Source organism: Aureobasidium namibiae, assembly GCF_000721765.1.
Source record: "Aureobasidium namibiae CBS 147.97 unplaced genomic scaffold scaffold_8, whole genome shotgun sequence".
In the NCBI taxonomy this organism is placed as follows: Eukaryota; Fungi; Ascomycota; class Dothideomycetes; order Dothideales; family Saccotheciaceae; genus Aureobasidium; species Aureobasidium namibiae.
In genome coordinates, this window is record NW_013581201.1 from 327,389 (window position 1) to 347,284 (window position 19,896).

Genomic DNA, 19,896 nt, shown 5'->3' on the forward strand with positions numbered 1-19,896 from the left:
TTTCATTCCAGAGGCGCTCATTTGGAATATGTATGGATTGTGTAGAGACAGAAAAAAAAATGTGTTATTATGTTATTCGAAGTTTACAGAAGCAGAAACCTACCTTGAACTACTGTTTGCTTTAACAATGATGAAAACTTACTGTTGAGTGTGACCGGTATGAACAGTACGCCAGTGACGAGCCAAGTCAGAAGGTCTGGTGAAGCGCGACGAACAACCGACAAAAGCGCAAGCGTGGATTCTACGAGCATCGACATTTGGGTCAGCAACACGGCGTCTAGGATGATTACGAGTGTTCTGAGCGGGAGCATTTGGAGAGGGTGCAGGAGTGTTGTTGGCTGCGGGAAGTGGCACAGGACCAGGTGTTGGATTAGCGAAAAGAGGAGGATCGGGAGGAGAGGGAGAGAAGAGCTCGCGCTCGAATGGGGGAACTTCGGAGCCGTCATCGACGAAGGGAGGGATGAACTCAGGAGGTGGGATCCAGTGGTCAAACATGACAATGTCTTCATCAAGATCAATCAGAGGTTCTGGATTGGGAGTAGGTGGGGGGTCGTCTAGACCCAAGGTATACTCAGATCTGGGTAGAAGCCGAGGATCAATGGTTCTGTCGGGTCTTCCAGCAAGCATACCGTGGTCTCTATTGTGATACTCGAGGAGGGGAATGATTTCGAGTGCAATGATGTTACTGGAGTGAATGGCTGTGTTGTCCTCTGTGAGATCAGACATGACATTACCCACCAAGTCGTTAGCAGTAGGTTCTGCAAGGCCGTCCGTGTGGGCAACCAACCACTGGTACATATTATCGTTCAGGGCAGGGTGTCGTTGATACTCCCTATTGCCTAGCAGACTGAAGAAAGCATCAATGGCTTGCATTGGATTGGCGTGGAAAGTCGTGGTGGTTCCTTGTGTTCCAATTCTCTGGGCTTCATCATTGTATCTTACAATCATAACGTGAAGGTCATCACGATCCCAAAGGTCGTTGATAAGCGACTGGCGCTGTTCTCTGTTCATCTTGCTGGTTGGAAGCGAGAAGTTGAGTTGGGAAAGTGTGTTGGGAAGACAATGTAGTCCCGCGAGAAGCGTATATATACTAAACAAAGTTCAGTTGGTACTTAGGCATGGGTTAGTGCTAGTCGTATGAAAACAAAGAAATGCTCTGCTAGAATAATGCATTGTGGCGGGGCGGTTGATTTGTTCAAAGAAAGCAGTAGGTGTGAAAGAATGAGAGGTTCCACGGTCAGTCAACCTTATCGTCAATGAGAAGCCTGAATAAGGTCCATGAAGAGATTGGACGTGGTAGCGAGGAAGGATAAGTAGGTGGAGAGAAGAAGTGGCATGTGATTGGCGAGTCATGTTGTTTACGCCAAGGCTGGAAGTCAACAAAAGCCGGGGTAAACAATAAATTGTTCCGACGGCAGCAGCGCATTCAGAGGTAGACACAACTAATTCCATACAGCAAAAATGGCAGGCTCGGATCTGATCGACTTCGAGGTCATCGAGGGACACAAGGAGAACATTCAGGCGCTACCCAGTGGACGATCGGCGAGAGCTTTGGCAGCCCTGTACTCACCACCCTTGACCAGCGGACAACAACGCACCTCCCTCACCAAGGACGCTCATGACGACGAGCGCAACGAGTACGAGGATGAACTTGCCTTGATCGACGAAGCAGACGACCCACTCGGTATCTACGACCGCTACGTCAAGTGGACCCTCGACACATACCCTTCGGCACAATCAACACCGCAATCACAACTGCTGCCTCTGCTCGAACGTGCCACCAAAGCCTTCCTTTCATCACCACAGTACAAGAACGATCCTCGCTATCTGAAACTATGGCTACACTACATTCGCTTCTTCTCCGACGCCCCTCGCGAGACATTCGTCTTCCTTAATCGCCACGGAGTCGCCGAGTCGCTCGCACTCTATTACGAGGAATTCGCTGCTTGGCTCGAACACGCCGGCAGATGGACACAAGCAGAAGAAGTCTACAATATGGGTATTGAGAAGGGTGCCACACCTGTCGCACGCTTGACGAGAAAGTTCAACGAGTTCCAGCAGCGCAACGCTGCTCGTGATCAAGAGGTTGCCGAACCCACAAGCCCTGCTCTTCCTGTCGCTCGCGCCGTCCTGGGCGCAAAGGTCGATCCTTTCGCAGCTGCACTCGCCGCAACCACCCCACAACAAGCAGCCAAGCCTGCTGCAACCAAAAAGTCCAAGGCTGGAAAGATGGCCATCTTCAGCGACGAATCTCCACAAGATCAAAGTGCTTTCGGAACTCCTGGCGAGAAGAATGGATGGGATAACATCGAGTCGATTCAGAACAGAAAGAAGGAGAACGCCATTGCGCCCAAGCCCATGGCCGGAGAGACATTGAAGGCAGGAAAGACAAACACCGGCATGCAGAAGATGTCTATTTTCAGGGTAAGCATCCAATCCTCCCGCCCTTTTACGTACCAGATATTCACGAATGCAGGACTAACGGGCTGGCGACGTTTTTGTGTATTCCAGTCATCCTCTACTGTACGACATGCCTACGAATTAAGTAAACATGCTTCCCAACGAGTCATCAACCTGAAGACTGGTAGACCCGAATGTGTCTTTGTGAATCTTGAAGCAGTCTATCCTAACCCGAGCGATCCCTCTGTCGAATTCTGCTTCGAGGAGCTAAGAGCCAGGCATCGTGGCTGGCTAGATCGTGACTGGGCTGCTGAGCGAGAACAAGCGTTGTCTGTTAACCAAGCACAGGTGGAACCTGAAGTCAGTCAACAATCAAAAGAGCCTAAGCGTGGATTTGCCATCTTCAGCGACGCACCTGCTGCTGCAAAGCAACCTGAACAAGAACGCCCTACGAGTCAACGCGGTTTCCAGATTTTCCAAGATGGCTCCGAGAACAAGTCGTCACCTCTGACCATCGACACTTCGCTCAAAGTCATACCTGTCAAAGACGAGAACGACGAGAACAGACCCCCTTCCAAGGCTGATGTTGAACTTGCAAAGAGGATGCGCCGCGAAGAGCGTGCTAACCGGACTCGCAAGATCCAGGTTATGGATGTCGAACATGTTCAAAAGGAGACTCAGACCATCAAACTCAACATGGACTCGCCTTCAGGGAAGAAACTACGGAAGAAGAAGGTTGCCGAACCCACAATGACCATCAACACGAAGGAAGCCATGGATGAAATCTATGGCATCTTCAGCCAACCGGTCCAGACTGCTGCTGACGAGGAAGTCGAAGAATCCGAGAGCGAGGAAGATAGCGAAGACGACAGTGACGACGATTACAGCAGCGATGGAGAGGATACCACGACGGGTCATGTTTCAGCTGCAGGAAGCGATTATGGTGACGAGACACGACGAGAGATTCTTGCATCGCAACAATCCTCCCAAGAGGAAACGACGCAAAATACCGAGGACCAAGAAGATGATGATGAAGACAAGACTGATGTTAGCGCTTGGTCTGATTATGAGGAAAGCAAGCCTGTCACCGATACTGCTGCGACCTCTGCACACTCTAGAGATGGTTTGTCAACACCAATCGATGAGATGCCTCCACCTTTCGATGGCGAGAACGAGGAGCAGAAGACAAAGTATGTCCCGAAACCACCTGAGGGTTATGAACCTGTAAGGTCGCAGTATCGGGATCCCGTCATCGTGGCTCAGAACCGTCTACCGTTTATGACGCCCATTGTCGAGCACACAGAGTCTTCGATTGGTGCTGCAACCATCCGAGCCGAGCTGGAAAAAGGGTTCACTGCCAAAACCCCGTCGAGACAGAATCACGGCAATGCTGATATCGAGGAAGAGGATGAGGACGAAGAAGATGAGGACGAAGACAGTCTTATGAGCAGCCCCTTCCAAGTCCTCAGTGGCGCCGAGCTAGAGAACAAACGTAAGATCCTACAGCCCATCCGCACGAAAACGACAAAGGGCATAGTATCCCTCAGCGAAGACGTCGCAGGCGCTGCTAAACCCAAGCCTCTCGCTCTACGCCCAGCACTTGCGGAGCCCATCACCAAAGGACCTATCATCAAAGATCCACAACTCAACCCAGTAGACCCAGAACTCCGCCAGACCATCTTGTCACAAATTCATCCCCCATTGAGCTCATACGAAGGCTACTTTGAGCACAAAAACATCCAACACGCACGCACACCTGAGATCCGCAAATACTCGAAAGCAGTTGGAAAAGGCAAGACCGCTACAGAAAAAAGCAGCGCCTCTCTACCTCCTGCTCCTATCCTCAACCTCGAGAGCAGTAAGTACACCTTGAAGCGCGAGTTGGGTGCTGGTGCCTTTGCACCAGTTTACTTGCTCGAAAACCACAATGTCTCAGCCTCTCCCGAAACTACCAACGAAAACGACGAGAACGCGTCTGTCATGGGACAGGGAAACTATTCAGCAGTCCAACGCCATTCGTTCGAAGCATTGAAGATGGAAGATCCTCCCTCGGCCTGGGAGTTTTACATGTTGCGACAAGTCCACCGTCGTCTAGGAGTATCGCGAGCCACCGAATCAGTGATTCACGCTTACGAGATGCACATCTTCCGTGACGAAGGTTTCTTGGTTGAGGAATTCCGCGGTCAAGGCACATTGCTTGATCTGATCAACGTAGCCAGGGCAGAGGCAGGAGGAACACTTGACGAAGCTCTAGCCATGTTCTTTGCCACCGAGCTGATAAGAGTCGTGGAAGCATTGCACAGCAAGGGGCTAATCCACGGAGACCTGAAGGGGGATAATGTGTTGGTGCGCTTGGACGACTGCGCGTCTTGGAGCTCGACTTACGACCCTTGCGGCGCAAACGGCTGGAAAGCAAAAGGAGTATCATTGATCGACTTTGGCAGAGGCATCGATATGCGTGTGTTTGCCTCAGAGGTCCAGTTCGTAGCTGATTGGGAAACTTCCGATGCTGATTGCGCTGAGATGAGGGAGATGCGTCCTTGGACCTACCAAGTGGATTACCATGGTCTAGCCGGTCTCTTGCACTCACTACTGTTTGGCAAATACATGAGCACCATTGCAGAAAAAGGTCAAGGTCTCGGTGCAGGAGCAACGAAACACTACAAGATCAAGGAGGGGTTGAAGAGGTATTGGCAACAGGAGATTTGGGGCGAGGCGTTTGAGATGCTGTTGAACCCGACCATGTTTGTGCAGCAAGAAGAAGGTGCAAAGATGCCGCTGTGCAAGGGATTAAAGGGACTGAGGGAGAAGATGGAGGGTTGGTTGGTGGCAAATTGCGATAAGGGTGTTGGTCTCAAGACGATGGTCAGGAAGATGGAGGAGGCAGTCAAGGCGAAGAAGAGGTGAGAGGTCTGTTTGGTCGTTGCTTCTTTCTTTGGAGCTGTATTAGAGTTTAGAAGTTATGAGTATCTGGCGCTGGAGGTTCAATGGCACTAATGACAATCGATGCACTTCTTTTCACCATCGCTCTTGTTCTATTGTGACGGTCTTCAGGGTGAAACAGAGCTGGCTGTGAAACGTATGTACTCGGTGCTTCTTCACATGACATTGAAACACAAGCGTTGATTCAATTGTTCCTGCTTCCTTGTCTTGGACTCGTAGATTTAGCCACTCCAAAGCATACGCTTTTTAGGCGGTCGGAGTGCTTGGCTTGGACGGAAGCATCGAAAGTGAAGGCGGACAGTGACCGGATTCGGAAAGGTCGGGAAAGTTCTTCCGACACCGGCTGACTAAGTGACTTCCAGGCTCCTGTTGGACTTCGCCAACGAGACATCCTTCTCTTGTCTTTCATCAACCCCGCCCGACTCTTCCATCCGCCGCCACTCACCACAGACACCGTCTTTGTCGCGTCGAGTAATCACGCTTGAACATCTACGTATCACCCGCCCGCCCCGTCGACAAGTGCCAGCGACGCGCTATTGTCGCCCAGTGAGTCAGTCGCGCAAGATCTTCACACGAGCAAGTGGACGTGTTTGAGAAGTTGGTCTGAGAGGAGGGACAAGCCTGAGACTGTGCAGTCTGCATATCCACATACAAAACCTTTGCCCTGAAGTCTTCACACATCACCAATACACTCTTTCTTCCCTCTACTCAGAGTTCCTGTACCCCCCTTAGTGTTTAGTGTCAACAAGACCTCCTAAACCTTCAGAAAAAGAACAAAAGTCAAGAAGAAACATTTTACTATAGTCGGCATTCGCACGAGGCAATACCTGAATAAGACCTATTGTCCTTCTTTGACAATCTGAGCCTGGAATCCATCTGGTTTCTCACTTTTCAGTCGTACCGCTCTACTGCTTCTAACATTAACTTGCCCTTTGCGGTAACCCTCTAATCATGTCTTCTTCCGTTTTCTTCAGGTTCAAGAACCAGAAGGATGTGCAGAGAGTGACCTTCGATGGCACTGGTATCTCGGTCTTTGAGCTCAAGCGAGACATAATCAACATGAGCAGACTCGGTGACGGCACCGATTTCGACTTCAACATCTACAACCTCGACACTAATGAAGGTAAGCAACAACTGCTAAACGCCCGTTTCCAGCTCTCAGTCGACTAACTCTGATCAGAATACAACGACGACACATCCATCATCTCCCGCGGAACGACCGTTCTCGCCAGACGCCTTCCTGCTACCAAGCCTGGTGCTGGCAGAGCCGCGCGTTATGTTTCCGGCAAGATGCCCGTCATGGCAAAGAACCAACATCGTATCGAATCCTCCAGATCTACAGCTACAGCCAGCACCCCCATGGGTAATGGCGCCCCTCAGGACATGAACCCTAACATGACCGAAGAAGAGAAGATCGCAGCCATGTTCCAGGCAGGTGGTGCTCAGTGGGAGCAGCAACAACAAGAGATGGCCAGCCAGAAGGCCGTCCACCGTACTGGCGGCTTCCAAAAGACAGCAAACGTTCCCGACAAGCCTCTGCCCCCTGGTTACACCTGTCATCGCTGTGGTGAAAAGGGTCACTGGATCCAGGCATGTCCCACCAACAATGACCCCAACTTCGATGGCCGCCCCAAGTTTAGACGTACCACTGGTATTCCCCGCTCCTTCCTAAAGGTCGTCGAGAAGCCGACTGCACTATCAAGCGACGGAACCATCGACGTTTCCCAGTTGCCAGCCGGTGTCATGTACACTGCCACAGGAGAATGGGTTGTTGCAAGGCCAGACGAGGCTGCATGGGAAAAGTTCCAGGCCAAGGCTAAGGCGGCCGCAGACAAGGCCGAAGCCGCAAACACAGGAAGCCAGGAGCTGAGCGAAAGAGGCTTGGAATGTCCTATTGACAAACGCATGTTCGTCGATCCAATGAAAACTCCTTGCTGCGGGAAGACTTATTGCCGTGACTGTATCGAGAATGCTCTTCTTGAAAATGACTTTGTCTGCCCTGGTTGCTCTTCAGACAACACACTAGTTGACAATCTCATCTCTGACGAAGAGGCCGTAGACAAGATCAAGGCTTACGAAGAAGACAAGGCAAAGATGAAGCTAGAAAAGGAAAAGGAGAAATCTGCTACCCCACCACCAACGATTGAGCAACAATCCACAGATGATGCTGCTGCGACTGAGAGAAAATCAAACTCGCCGAAACCGGCATCAGTAAACGGAGAAAAGTCCGCTACCTCGACTCCACAAACAACCACTGCTACCGAGTCAAAGAAGCGCCCCGCCGAGGACGAATTGGAAAACACCAGAATCCCTACTGGCCCTGCAGCTATGCGAAAACAAAACAATGCATCTCAGCCACCGGTACAGGGAGGTGCTTTCGACCAAAACAATTTCATCCAGTCCATGAACGCTCTCGCCAACCAGCAAGGAGGCATGCCAGGCATGGGTGGCTTCAACCCAGCCATGGGAATGGGCTTCCCTGGAGGTATGATGGGCATGGCGCCGATGAACATGATGGGCATGCCTAATCAGATGATGATGAACGGAGGATGGGGAAATATGGGATTCATGAACGGCATGAATGGTATGAACGGAATGAATGGCATGGGTTTCCCACAACAGCAGCAGCAACAGCGTGGAGGAAACATGTACGGCGGCGGGTACAATAACCAGATGATGGGTCAGAATGGAGGCTACGGACAAGGCCAAGGTCAAGGTCAGCAATGGCAAGGCAACCAGAACTGGAACAACACAAACAACAACCAACAGCAGCAAGGAGCAGAAGGCGACGATGGCGCCTACATCCGCCGCCCTGTCAACCCTCATCGCCATCAGGCACGCAACCGCAGACAGCGATCAGTCGACTATCGCGAGATGTGAGAGCTGGTAGACACGAGAGTGGGGATTGCTTTTAGTTTACATGTTTTCTCTTGGACACCAGGTGCTTTCTACTGGATCCAAATATTTTTCATTCAGCGTTGGCGTTGGTTGGCATGCAGAAACCTCTCTGACTACTGTACATTAGCAGGAGGGAGGGCCTTTGAGGTTTTTGGGGGGCGCTGGATTATCAGAGGGGCATTTGCCTAGTGTAAATACAACAAATGATGAAGCATGGCTCTGAAACTCCATGTGCATGTTCCAGACGTGATAGACGCTTGTGAAGAATGGAAGGAGCTTGTGAAGCCGGTAGCCGTTTCAGTATGTCGTCGATACCTATCGTTGCAGATGGGTAGGAAAGAGCCATCACGTGTGCGGGGGCACAGGCTAGTGCCTTCTCGAAGCGTCAAACGCCGGGACGTCAATTCATAATCCTGTACAAGCCCTGCGCACCTGCTATCCTTCTTCACCGCAACTCAAACTCAACTCGCTCCACCCACCTTTCGCGCCCTCTCGCTGCCCTTCGCAAGACTCTCACCTCTCACCGACTTCGTCTCCGACAACCCAGCCCCACACCCGTCCAGCCCCGGCACGCAACCGTGGCATACCCTTTCAATGGCGAATTATTCCAATCAACCCCGTAATAGTAGTAGTAATTACTACCAGGCGACCAAGGAAGTCGCCGCCCGTTCAAACATCCAGGCCAGCGCCTACACCGTCGATGCCGTCGACATGGCCCTGAAGGGCTTCCACTACTCCACCTGCGGGGCAGGCGGTACGTATTCCGCCCCTTGACTGCTCATTCGCTGCCACTAACACTGCAACAGGAGCGGGGTGGTGGGTTTGAGGTAAGCACTGGCATACCGAGCCCCCCGCGGTCGCCCACCCGGGCTTCGTCGTCGCCGGAGCGCCCGAGTCTCAAGGCTCGCTCGCGCAGCGGAGGCGCCGCATACACCATCACGGAAGAATGTGAGAGACTCTTCTGCGAGACACTGGACACCGTTTTTCTTGGTGAGGGAAACACCGTCGCTCAGGACTCGCTTGTGATGGGTATGCGTAACAACATCAACAAGACAAGCATCGATAGAAGTGCTCCACTGCCTTCTCCTTCGCCCTCGGCCGACAGCGCTATCGACATGGCTGTTCCCAACTCTGCTGTGCGTGAGTGGGTCGAGATCTGGGAGTATGCTGCTGGACTGCGCTTCCGCGGCTTTGTCTCCGACAAGAATGGACTTAGCACTCTGTTCGTCTTCTTCGACAAGTCGGTCATCGGACCTGACCTCAAGAATGGGTATGTCTGACATTTATCTTCTTGCACTGCCCATACACTGACAGTATCACACAGCCTCATGTGCCTTCTCGAGTTGGCTGGCAACGATGAACTTGGCTGCTCGAACCTCGTCGTCTGCCTTGATCGCTCTGCCGACCAAGAAGACCTCAAAGACTTGACTCGCGACCTCGGATGGGTCGGTTTCGAGCTTACTACCCTGGACCGTTGGTCAAAGGGCGTCGCTTGCACAAGTGACAAGTGGATCTTCCTCGATATGGAAGTCTGAAGTGACACGGCCACTGACTGAAACATCAATGGATTGCTTTCCTTTGTGATTTCGTGATATTCTCGACTCCTCGGGCGTTCGTCAACCGTTTGGATGGAAATCTTCTTCTCTCCTTCAAGCATGGTTTTGCAAGTTTGACATGATGGTTTTCTTTGCACTGCTTTCCTTTCCACTTGTTTACTTTACTACTCTTCATGTTAATTGCTCCTACTATACGCATTGGTATCAAGAATTGATTTCTGCTCTTCAAGACCTTGACCCTTAGTATCAAAGTGATAATCATATGACGCTTGTGATTCCATCGACATCTTCCGGACTTGTCCTCCTAGCGACTGTGTATATGTGTGGCTTTCGATATGACTAAATCTCACGATGGGGAGGGAAGTTGGTCATGATGTTATGTCAATCTTTGACATGCGGATGCTCAGTCACTATATCAAAGACGCCTAGATACTATGTATATCATGCCACGCTCGATACCTAGTTCACTATCCATCTCTCTACTCATGAAAGATCTTACCCTCCATAACACCAACCGATTTTCCAGAAAGCACCACCGTCTTGATTTCACCGTCCTTAACCACGACCTCGACGCCAATCTCACTGGGTCTCCCAATCTCCACGGCCTGCAGAATCTCAAACTTGACCGTGTCATCCTGCACCTTGTCCATCAACACCAAATAAGCAGCCAAACCACAACAAGCACTCCCCGTCGCCGGATCTTCAAAACTGCCTTCGATCATGCGAGTGCGCAGACGCTGCACACCATCGCCCTGATCAGGCATCTTGACGTAGAATTTGCTGAAGCAAGGGCCTACGGACCAGGAGGAGTCGAGGGAAAAGTTCAACTCTGTGCCTGGTAGAGTTACAGCGGCGAGTTCTTTGAGCGATCGCAGTTGGATGACTGCAAAGTTCATGCCTTTGACTGGGGACACGGCTGCGAGAGGTAGGTCGGAGGTGGTGGGGTAGAAGGGTTTGAGGCCGCTTTGCCAGTTCAACATTGCCTCGGCGGTCAAGTCGGTCGAAGTGTGGATGTGGGTGTTGTGAGGAATGGATGCTTTGGCTACTCCGTCTTTGTACTCGAGTTCAATGATGCCGGCCTTGACCTTGAATCTGCCCTGCGTCTTTCCAGTCTTGCTCAAGACATGACACGCGGTTCCAATGGTGGGGTGGCCGGCAAATGGCAGTTCGGTCTTTACTGTAAAGATATCCAGAGGCCATTCTGGTATCTCTGCGTCGGCATTCGAGCATGGGTGCAAAAAAGTGGTTTCCGAGTAGTTGAATTCGATGGCGATGGTTTGTTTTTGCTCCCCAGTCAGCGTGACGTCCTCGGGGACTTCGCAGACAGCCAAGGGGTTGCCCGTGAACTTCTTGTCCGTAAAGACGTCGTAGGTGGTGTATTGAAGGCTTGCCATGTTTTCGGTGTGAGACGCTGGAAAGCTTTGCTTCGAACAGTCTGAGGGGTGGCTGGAATTGGAGGATGGTTGAAACAACGAGACGAATGGACGTTTCCCAAATGTCTCTTCTTTGGTAGCAACGGATTGATCTTGAGACACGAGGAGAACAGGGTCGTTCGAAGGAAACAACCCTATGTTTTGCTGTCAACTTATACAATGATGGCTATGGTCATTGACTCATCACGCCCTACAATCAACAAGGTGCACATTGACTCACCCCATGTGGGAAGAAAGTCAGGACAAACGTTTGTCCGCAACCTCCTCTGCCGCAGTCGCCAGGGTGTTCCAAACCACCACATTTGATAGCAACCAATTTCCTCCTCCGCTATCCTACATACCACTGCCGGCGATATCTATTGCTGACTCAAAGACAAATGTCGGCAGATCGTGCCGAGTCGCAACAAAGCTCAACGATAACCAGATCTACAAGTCTAAAAATGAACGGTCGTCGGTGAAAGTGCCGGAGGTGGATTCGCGACGATTTGAGAGCCCAAATAAATCTCAGAGGATGGCAATGTCGCCAGCCACAACCCCTGGACGAGTCATGGTCGGACGGAAATGAAACAATAGTCACGTTGCATTCTCACGAACATGTCAAGGGAAAAGTGTAAAAAAGCCATAGGAAAGAAGGGTCTCGGAGAGTAAAGGTACATTTTCGGTGCCTTAGTTTGTGGTAACGGGAAGTGTGGCATATGTATCAGAACAACGGTAAGAGTGGCATCGCCGGCCACACCATGCTAAAGGAAACCAAAGGCGCCAAAGTCTCGAACTCCATCTCTTTCAGATGCTAGAATCACTTTTTGGGTCCGCCGTTTTGCCTTTTCAAAGATGCTAGCCTCCAATTTTCCCGGTCCTTTTCCATATCTCGAGACGCCGTATGTAAACCATGAGAGAAAGAAACGTGATGCGTGATCAACATAGTTGCCTTGTGCAAGGTATAGGCATCCATCGCAAAGAATTTGTACAGCGGCAAAGGGGTATAATTCATGACAAAAGAAACATTGGTCGCAGATGCTGGCGGTGGAGGGTCGTGAAGTCGTTACTGAGTGTAGTGTAGTCTTATGTTTGTGATGTGATGAGGACAGCTTAGCTCAAGGCTTTGGCTGCTTTGCGGCATTGGCTTCGTAGATGAGACGCTGTCTCTTCATCTCATCTGCGTCAAAGTGTGGAACATCGCTGCGATGACCACTGCTGGCCAATGAGGTCGAGCTGGAGTTGGCAGAGCGCAGGCCACCAAGGTTGCTAAAGCTGCGAGCCTTGCGCAAACTCTTGGAGGATCTGTCAGGTGTCGGGGCCTCAACTTCAGGGAAGGCAGGAGTGAGGGTAGGGGCGGAGGGCTTGATTGTCTCATCGACCTCTGTTCTGGAGAAGCCCATGTTCTTCATCTCACGAGCGAACTTCATCAAGCCCGAAGACCTCAGAATGCCCGAAGATGACTTGCGACGCATCTCAGCGACGGGTGCATCTTCAACGAAGGAACTCTTGCTGCTCTTGCTGCTGCTAGATGAAGGGCGGCGTTGGTCAGACTCGAAGCTGATGCCAGAGTCGACCTTGCGACCCTTGCGCTTGGTTTCGGCCGAGTCAACGATGGAGGTAGTATCGGTGTAGAGAATTTCTTGGCATTCAGAGATGAGACTGTTGGCAACCTGCAGATACATGTCAAGAGTGTTGCGAGTTGAAGCCCAGCCGTTCTCGTCAGTGGGCCTCTTGCCTTGTTGGATGAGGTTGACCAAGACAGAGGGGCCACTCTTCTCGACAGCTTGGATGTACTTGAAGAAAGTGTCGCGTTGCTTCTTCAAGATACCAGGGGTGAGCTTGGAGGTAGGCTGGGAAGAGACGATTGGGGGGTAGAGAGTGTTGAGCATGGCAATGCAGTTGTGCTTGTTGAAGGGAGTCAAGGAGAGCTCGTTGATGAGGACCCAGCGGCGGAGGGCAACGTAGATCTGTGTGTAAAGAGCCTCGATCTTGCGTTCCTTCTCTTCAAGTGTGCGGAACCACGAGAGCACGCCAGGATAGCGTCTGGAGAGGTCCTCTTCCGCGGCACCAATAGTATCGCGGTCAATGCCCAGACACTCCAGGGCGGCAGCGACTTCTCTGCGTCTTCTGGTCTCGAGGTCCTTGAGGTAGTCGAGGCCAGTCAGCGACTGAGGGAAGTCGACGAAGCGAAGGTCAGCGGAGAAAGCCTTGCGGAGGAAGGCGGTGATGAAGGATGGCGGTAATGAAGTGGGTTGAGTGGGAAGGCTGGCCATTTGCGCCATGAGGTTTGTTGACAGAGACTCGGTGGCCGAGTCGTTGCGGAAGGGGAAGTTTGGCGAGGTTGGTGACGCGCTGGCGTGTGAGTCGATGGAGTTCTCACGCGTGCGTGTTTGGGAGAGCGAGTGTCCACGTGTGGCAGGCGTCGAGTTGATGGTGTACATTGTGCGCAGAGGAAGCTCGTAGGTGGCAGGGTCGTTGAGGATGTGCTCGAGGATCAAAGCATACGTGTGTTGATCCACAGAGGCGGTGCGTGAGTGCGACGCGCTTTCCATCGTGTCCATGTTCGAGGAAGGTGGTACTCGAGCAAGCTGCAAGCTGCGAGACGTTTCTGCTTTGTATGGCGTGGTGGGATGGTTTGTTGCTATGTCATTCGACAGGAAAGCGTCAAACGCTTTTCCGAGAGAAAGACACGACGGTTTGTTTGGACCCTAGTTGAAACGTCGAGCAAACGCCTCCTTGTTACTACAAGACAGGTCCAGGAGGGATATTCCAGAGGTCAAGGGTTGGTTATGTTTCGAAGAGAGACTGGCACGGCCAATGTAAAGACTGAACGGTTTGGAAAGAATGTTTATGTAACCAGCACGCGACACAGAATTGGAAGAAAGAACGGATGAGGCAGGAAAGGCCTGTTTGTAGGTTGTAACAAGAGACCAACGAGTTCTCAATGGGACCAAAGTCGAGATGTGGCGAGTGTTTTGACGGCCTGTCGAGTACTCTTTATTATTATCCACAGTCATCACACAGCATGAGAGCGAAAGCATGGGGCATGGGGAGGCAGCGCCATGATCCATCTCGCTCTGCCATATCGAACCAAGCTTCCTGGGACCAACGCTTTGTGCACCGCTCGGCTGGCGCTGGTCTTAAATTGGGCCCGGGCAATGGATCCTGGAGCTCGACGACCACAGACACATGCTCCAGCGCCCATCAGGTGTCTGGTTCCTGCCCAGGTCGTGGCGCCACGCTGCCGCTAACGTACCACCACTCTTGCCGCCTGCTGCTTCTTGCAAGCCTGAGAGCCAGCGCTGCCTCTCCCTTTAATTCTTGTCAGACTTTCAATCTGACTTGTTCCATCATGCAAGTCTCCGCTAGACCGTTGACCCTAAACCTTTTTTTCCAATTCAACTTCAACGGCAACCGGAACCTGATGACTGAAGCAGACGCTCTGACGAACGAATGTGCCGTGTGGTTTCACTCTTTCTTTTTCAACTTCCTTGAATGTCTCCTCTATAACATTGTGGAGTTGTCGATTCACAGCACCTGCCCAGTACTCTACTCCAGGACCTTACGTGCTTAGTCCGATCTAAGGATTTCGTGGGTCTTTGCGATTCAAGAAAACATCGAGACTCGGCGACTCTGGGAGAGTTCCGCACAAGTTGGGGGTCCATGCCGCTGCACGGCCTCGACGCCCACATGCACCCTGCTGAGCTGTAACGAGCGGGAGAGCGAGAGCCGGACGAGCTGGCTTTTCGTTGGTGTCACTTGAAGATCCACCAGCTTATGCTTGTACAATGCTCAGAAATGCATTGCTACATGTGGTCAAGATGAGCAGACAGGTGTCAGGGAACATGGCCTCGCAATTTCACATGGTCCCTTAGAGCGTGAAGTTTTCTAAATGCCGTGCCAATCCAAGACATCATACTGGGTCCTCCTGATCGAATAAGGCCGTCTACGTGCGTAATGTGACAATGCCAATGGCAGGACAACCCATCATCGTTTCTACCACGGACGAAAAGGCCTGCCCAAAAGCGAGGAGCACGCACCAGACCTTGTTCCAATGAACCCTCGATCGATGCACGAAAGAGACTTGGTCGTCGTGTTCTGCTTGCCTGACGAGATTGATTCTCCATACCACCACAGTAGCCAACCAGACAATCACCAATATATGGCGTGGACTAGGCTACGGCAGCCGACAAGCGCCATACGCCCCAGAGTCCTGGGAAAGCCCTCCAGGGAGCCAGCGGCTCGCCGACAGCAAGCAGCGATAGTTGGGCACATACGCATACGTTTTTCACCTGCAGAGAAGTATCAGCAGCAGCAGACATACGCATTGCGCGCAGCTCTGGTTACACATCAGGCAATATTGGCGGCAATGCGAGACTTTTCCCCGAACCCCAACGCTGCTCGGCCTATTGAACAGCTACAGCGAGAAAGTAGGTCCGCAGTTGCTGTTTCTGTTGCATCGAATGAAGATCCCCATCATTGTCGCTTCATTTGACTGTCTTGCCGCACCGTGCCTCTTTCTTGCTCGTTTACTCCCGTGCTGGGCGGCTATCCCGTAAGTCATCACAAATCTTCCGCTTTTCCCTTGCAAAGTTACGATGTTAGGTTGACGGCGGCGTTTTGCAGCAGCGGGACAGCGATTGAAAGATTCTCCACAAAACCGAAAGGAAACGCCATGAGGGGCGACCGGATATTGTTTACACGAACGCCTACCACAAACAAAAGGATCTGAATCCTTCTCGCCATGTGCATGGCGTTCATGGCGTTCGTGTGTTTGTCCAGCCAGCCAAAGTTACGTCCGTAGAAACAATTCGAAGAAAGAATTGTCGAACAGTGCTTCTTCGACAAGGACTCGTGAAACCGACCATGATAGCAGCAGGAGCTGAAGTGGAGGCTCACGGTCGTTCAACACATGCAGCACCGTTACATTCGAAGCTTATGCTGAGCAACCCATGCGAACCCGTTTTTGTTCACATCGTAGAAGGACCGTTTTATGCAAGATCGGTCTTCTTTGCCAACGGCAAGACATCATTGCTCAACATCATGCACCGATAATTGCAACAGCTGAGAAGCTCCAATAGTGTGACTTGCCAGCAAGATGCGTTCACGGAATCTTGAGATTTTCAGGCACGTTCAGCACTCAGCTTGTGATCGTCAGGTACCTACCTACCTATGTACTCGAGGCCTCCAACTCTCTTCTCTGTTGCTGCTCAATCACCCGATCTTCTGGGCCTTATCATTCTTGTATAGCACCTAGCAGCAAAGTCTCTTTTGTCGCATCCTTTCCGTACCTGCGTACTTCCAGAGTCTATATCAGCACTGTATCTTGCTTTCGCGCTATCCATTCGGAACCACTCCGTTTCGTCCCTGCTATCTTTCATCCCATTCGCGAATATTGGAAAGGGTGGCACAGAGGATCTCCTGATTCGCACAACCGGAGTGATCGATATTGTTGACAGGCACGCCGTCTGCTGTCCGCGGGCGCCAGAGGCTGCGGCACAGGGAACCATCAGCGGCAGCACCGACAGACATGTCGGGAGCTCGGATGTTCGATGAAAAACACAGATCACGACATTCGTATCACGCACGCTTCTGACACTGCTCGAGCTGTCAAAGATGAGCACGTGTTGTCTGTCTGACTCCTGGCAAAGACCTCTGGAGATCGATCAGATGGAGTGCTTGTTTCTCCTCTTGCCCGATACCCTGGATTGAACTCTCCACTATGGTGTTTCTGTTCTATCCATGGTTATGCTAATATACAGTATCGCACAATGGTTGGGGGAAGCTAGATAGCGATCTGCGAGGATCTGTGATTTTTCTCTTGCGGGATTTCTGACTCTGCTGTTTTGTACTTGCTTGCGTATGCGCGCCCGCCATACTAATCAACAACATCCAACAAGCGGGTGCGAGTACGGGGAGATGGAGTTATCATATAGTAACTTATATTGCTGGTAGATCCACCATTCGGTTGTGCTCGGCGTGCCCTATTGGTATGGAGTCATGGTAGAGGCACGTGCCTTGAGAGGACTGTGATAAGGTAAGGAGCCAGTTTGATAAGAGTGGTGAGCACGTGTGGTGTCTTTGACAATTGAATCTTTGGTATGGCAAGGACCCAACGACTATCATGACACAGGCTTCCTGTGACCTGTCTATCTGGTCTTGATAGCGAAACCGGCCGCGAGGGTCTGTTGGACATGTTTTGGTTCACCACTGAGAGGATTCAGCAGAAACGGAAAGGCAAAAAAATTTCTACACCATGCGAGATCATGCAGGTACAGCTAGCTACCCATCCACACTGCGCCTCCAGCGATGCATGTGTAAACTGCACGCGAGTTTTGGCGTCCACCTCTTGGAATTCCTCCTGCCATTATCCACCTGTGAAACAGCCAGATTCTCTCCATTCTCGAGTCTTTGCTCCACAAAGCGTAACTCCACCTGTCTCGTTGTACCAAACTTCTTTGAACAGAAAGACCTCGGCAATAGCGGGTCAAACAGCTGTTCAGAGTTCGTGTAACAGGTGTTAGGGTTCCTTTGACTGCCTGCATGCTTCATAAAAAAAAAACCCTTGCCGCTTCTAGGCGGGTATACCCAGAAGTCTCTACGCGAGTAGGGTTGCGAGGTGCATTCGTTTTGTGGCTTTTTCTATCACAAAGAAGGTTCACGGCAAAAGGCTCACGGTGAAAGCGACAGACAGCAGATATCCATAGCCAGAGTTTGCGAGCACCGTTTTGTGTAAAGGCTGGGCCTTTTACGTGCGATGATGCCATGTTGAACTTTTGGTCGCTGTCAAAGGGAGCTGAGAGCGGCTCAACATTGCGGGAAACAGCTGTATGGCAAAGAGTGCTCTGTGCATGAACTGTATCAGGAAAATGGATGCTCAGGTGTTGTGGCTTGCAAGGTAAAGCAAATGTTGAGCGTTTCTGTGCAAGGATGGATGCAATATGCAAAGACGATCCCGTCGGAGTCTCTGTTCCTGCATGGAAAAAGACCAACAGAATCACCGCTTGCAGAGAAAACAATTGTTGGGAGGAAAGGAAACCTGATGGAAACTGAGGCATTTTCTACCTCGTATTCTTTGCGGATGTAAGATTCAGTCATGCCAATTGTTTGGATTAAGTATTAAAGCTATGTAGGCACCTTGTGCAAGGTAGACGAACAAATGTATGAACAAACAACTCCTCATCGACGATGGCCAAAATACAATGACAAAAAAATTGGAAAGATCAGATAACCTTTATCGATCATCACTCAATCATGCCTATTTCAACAAGGCCTCTTGCGCAGCAATGGCCATGTCCCTAGCATTCGTAATCTCCCACTGGAACTCCTTGAGCGCGCGTAACTCGCTTCCAACGAACAATCCTCCCATCAAGCCGTCGATGACACCAGCGGACAGACCCAAAGTGCTTAGTAGCATAAGTAGGAAAGCTACAAAGTTACGCGGGGACCACCAGACAGCGATCAGACAACCGATGGCGATTACTAGCTCGAGGCCGAAGTGGGCGAGACGGTATCTGCGTTGCTTGCGTTCGCGCAACTCGTACTTGTGGATCATGGCGAGGATTTGATCGTAAGTTTCTAATGGTAGGAAGGTGGTCGATAGCGGTAATGTGTTTGTTGGATGAGACGAGCGTGTGAGAGTTGTTTCTACGGAGAAGTGGTCGGACAGGGAGCAGAGGAGTTCAGGGTGTCGTTCGGTGGCTCCTACATTGACGCTGTCAATGCTCCATTTTGATGCTGGACCTTCTGCATCGCCGCCAAAGAAGATGTAGTCTAGACGTTTGGCTCTGGGATCTGGTTCTGAGCCATCAACGTGGGTGTCTTCTCTTTTCTTCAACAGCTTCTTCTTGTCGCCCTTGTTCCAGCGCCATGTGTTGTATCTGTGGTCGCATGTGGTTCCGTGCTCTTTCAGACAGTCATCCGATGAAGGGACTGGCAACCCTCTCGCCTTCTCGGCTTCATTTATGGCAGCGCCGATGGCAGAGTTGGGATGCAAAACTCTCCAGACGTCCTTGACAGGAGAATGAGCTTCGATCAAACGGTGGGCCAGAGACAATGGGATCATGTTGAAATCGCCCAGACCGAGAACAAGGTGACCGCGTTCGGCAGCGCCGCGCATGAGTTTTGCAATCTCCCAGGCTTGGGCAGTGCGATGACAGATGTACGAATCGTTGGGCTCGGCTTCGTAAGGGGCGTGCAGGTGTGTGGTGAAGACTTCGACGACGTCTTTCTTGCCAGGTCCAAGGCGGATACGAGCGCAGGCTACACCTTTGCCAACATACCAGTCACCGCGGAAGAAGGCGGCTGGCCGGCCATTGAGCGGGTACCTGACCATGGTGCTCTCTTCAATGGGCCATTTGGACAAGATGGCTAGACCGCCGCCGAAGATTCCGCTCCAGTAGAACTTGCCATGAGGCAAGATGTGCTTTGTTCGCTCGCGAATAGCGTTGTAGTCTTTCTGAGTCCAGCATTCTTGCAGACCGACGATTTCCGGGGCAGGGGAAAGCCTGGCGAGGTGGTTGCCAATCTCTACGAGGCGTTCATGGCGGTACTTTGAGATGAACTTGAGGCCCCAGCAATTGAGCGTGAGCACGCGTATTGAGCTCGGCAGCTCCAATGGCTGTCTTGTATGTTCCATTTGTCGAGTTGGCAGGAGGGACCAAGGGAAATTGCGACTGAATTGCAGA

At 51.4% G+C, this 19,896-nt stretch overlaps 7 protein-coding genes across 7 annotated transcripts; 3 read left to right on the forward strand and 4 right to left on the reverse strand.

The window, feature by feature from the left end:
- Nucleotides 1-138: 138 nt before the first annotated feature.
- On the reverse strand, nucleotides 139-1,011 carry M436DRAFT_63612 (uncharacterized protein; the record flags this gene model as incomplete). The annotated part of the gene is made up of 1 exon (XM_013572173.1): nucleotides 139-1,011. One exon carries the CDS (start codon nucleotides 1,009-1,011, stop codon nucleotides 139-141), a length of 873 nt encoding a protein of 290 aa, XP_013427627.1.
- A 450-nt stretch (nucleotides 1,012-1,461) lies between these two features.
- M436DRAFT_46685 (uncharacterized protein) lies at nucleotides 1,462-5,307 on the forward strand (the record flags this gene model as incomplete). Its single annotated transcript, XM_013572101.1, has 2 exons — nucleotides 1,462-2,424; nucleotides 2,512-5,307. The coding sequence occupies 2 exons, from the start codon at nucleotides 1,462-1,464 to the stop codon at nucleotides 5,305-5,307; spliced, it is 3,759 nt and encodes a 1,252-aa protein (XP_013427555.1).
- Nucleotides 5,308-6,294: 987 nt separating this feature from the next.
- On the forward strand, nucleotides 6,295-8,223 carry M436DRAFT_46522 (DWNN-domain-containing protein; the record flags this gene model as incomplete). The annotated part of the gene is made up of 2 exons (XM_013572071.1): nucleotides 6,295-6,466; nucleotides 6,524-8,223. The coding sequence occupies 2 exons, from the start codon at nucleotides 6,295-6,297 to the stop codon at nucleotides 8,221-8,223; spliced, it is 1,872 nt and encodes a 623-aa protein (XP_013427525.1).
- Nucleotides 8,224-8,835: 612 nt separating this feature from the next.
- On the forward strand, nucleotides 8,836-9,776 carry M436DRAFT_81684 (uncharacterized protein; the record flags this gene model as incomplete). Its single annotated transcript, XM_013572304.1, has 4 exons — nucleotides 8,836-8,995; nucleotides 9,048-9,057; nucleotides 9,089-9,511; nucleotides 9,566-9,776. 4 exons carry the CDS (start codon nucleotides 8,836-8,838, stop codon nucleotides 9,774-9,776), a joined length of 804 nt encoding a protein of 267 aa, XP_013427758.1.
- Nucleotides 9,777-10,276: 500 nt separating this feature from the next.
- M436DRAFT_46339 (Diaminopimelate epimerase-like protein) lies at nucleotides 10,277-11,191 on the reverse strand (the record flags this gene model as incomplete). Its single annotated transcript, XM_013572037.1, has 1 exon — nucleotides 10,277-11,191. The coding sequence occupies one exon, from the start codon at nucleotides 11,189-11,191 to the stop codon at nucleotides 10,277-10,279; it is 915 nt and encodes a 304-aa protein (XP_013427491.1).
- Nucleotides 11,192-12,324: 1,133 nt separating this feature from the next.
- On the reverse strand, nucleotides 12,325-13,761 carry M436DRAFT_46170 (uncharacterized protein; the record flags this gene model as incomplete). The annotated part of the gene is made up of 2 exons (XM_013571994.1): nucleotides 12,325-12,489; nucleotides 12,589-13,761. 2 exons carry the CDS (start codon nucleotides 13,759-13,761, stop codon nucleotides 12,325-12,327), a joined length of 1,338 nt encoding a protein of 445 aa, XP_013427448.1.
- Nucleotides 13,762-18,467: 4,706 nt separating this feature from the next.
- M436DRAFT_81687 (DNase I-like protein) lies at nucleotides 18,468-19,847 on the reverse strand (the record flags this gene model as incomplete). Its single annotated transcript, XM_013572305.1, has 1 exon — nucleotides 18,468-19,847. One exon carries the CDS (start codon nucleotides 19,845-19,847, stop codon nucleotides 18,468-18,470), a length of 1,380 nt encoding a protein of 459 aa, XP_013427759.1.
- Nucleotides 19,848-19,896: the final 49 nt, after the last annotated feature.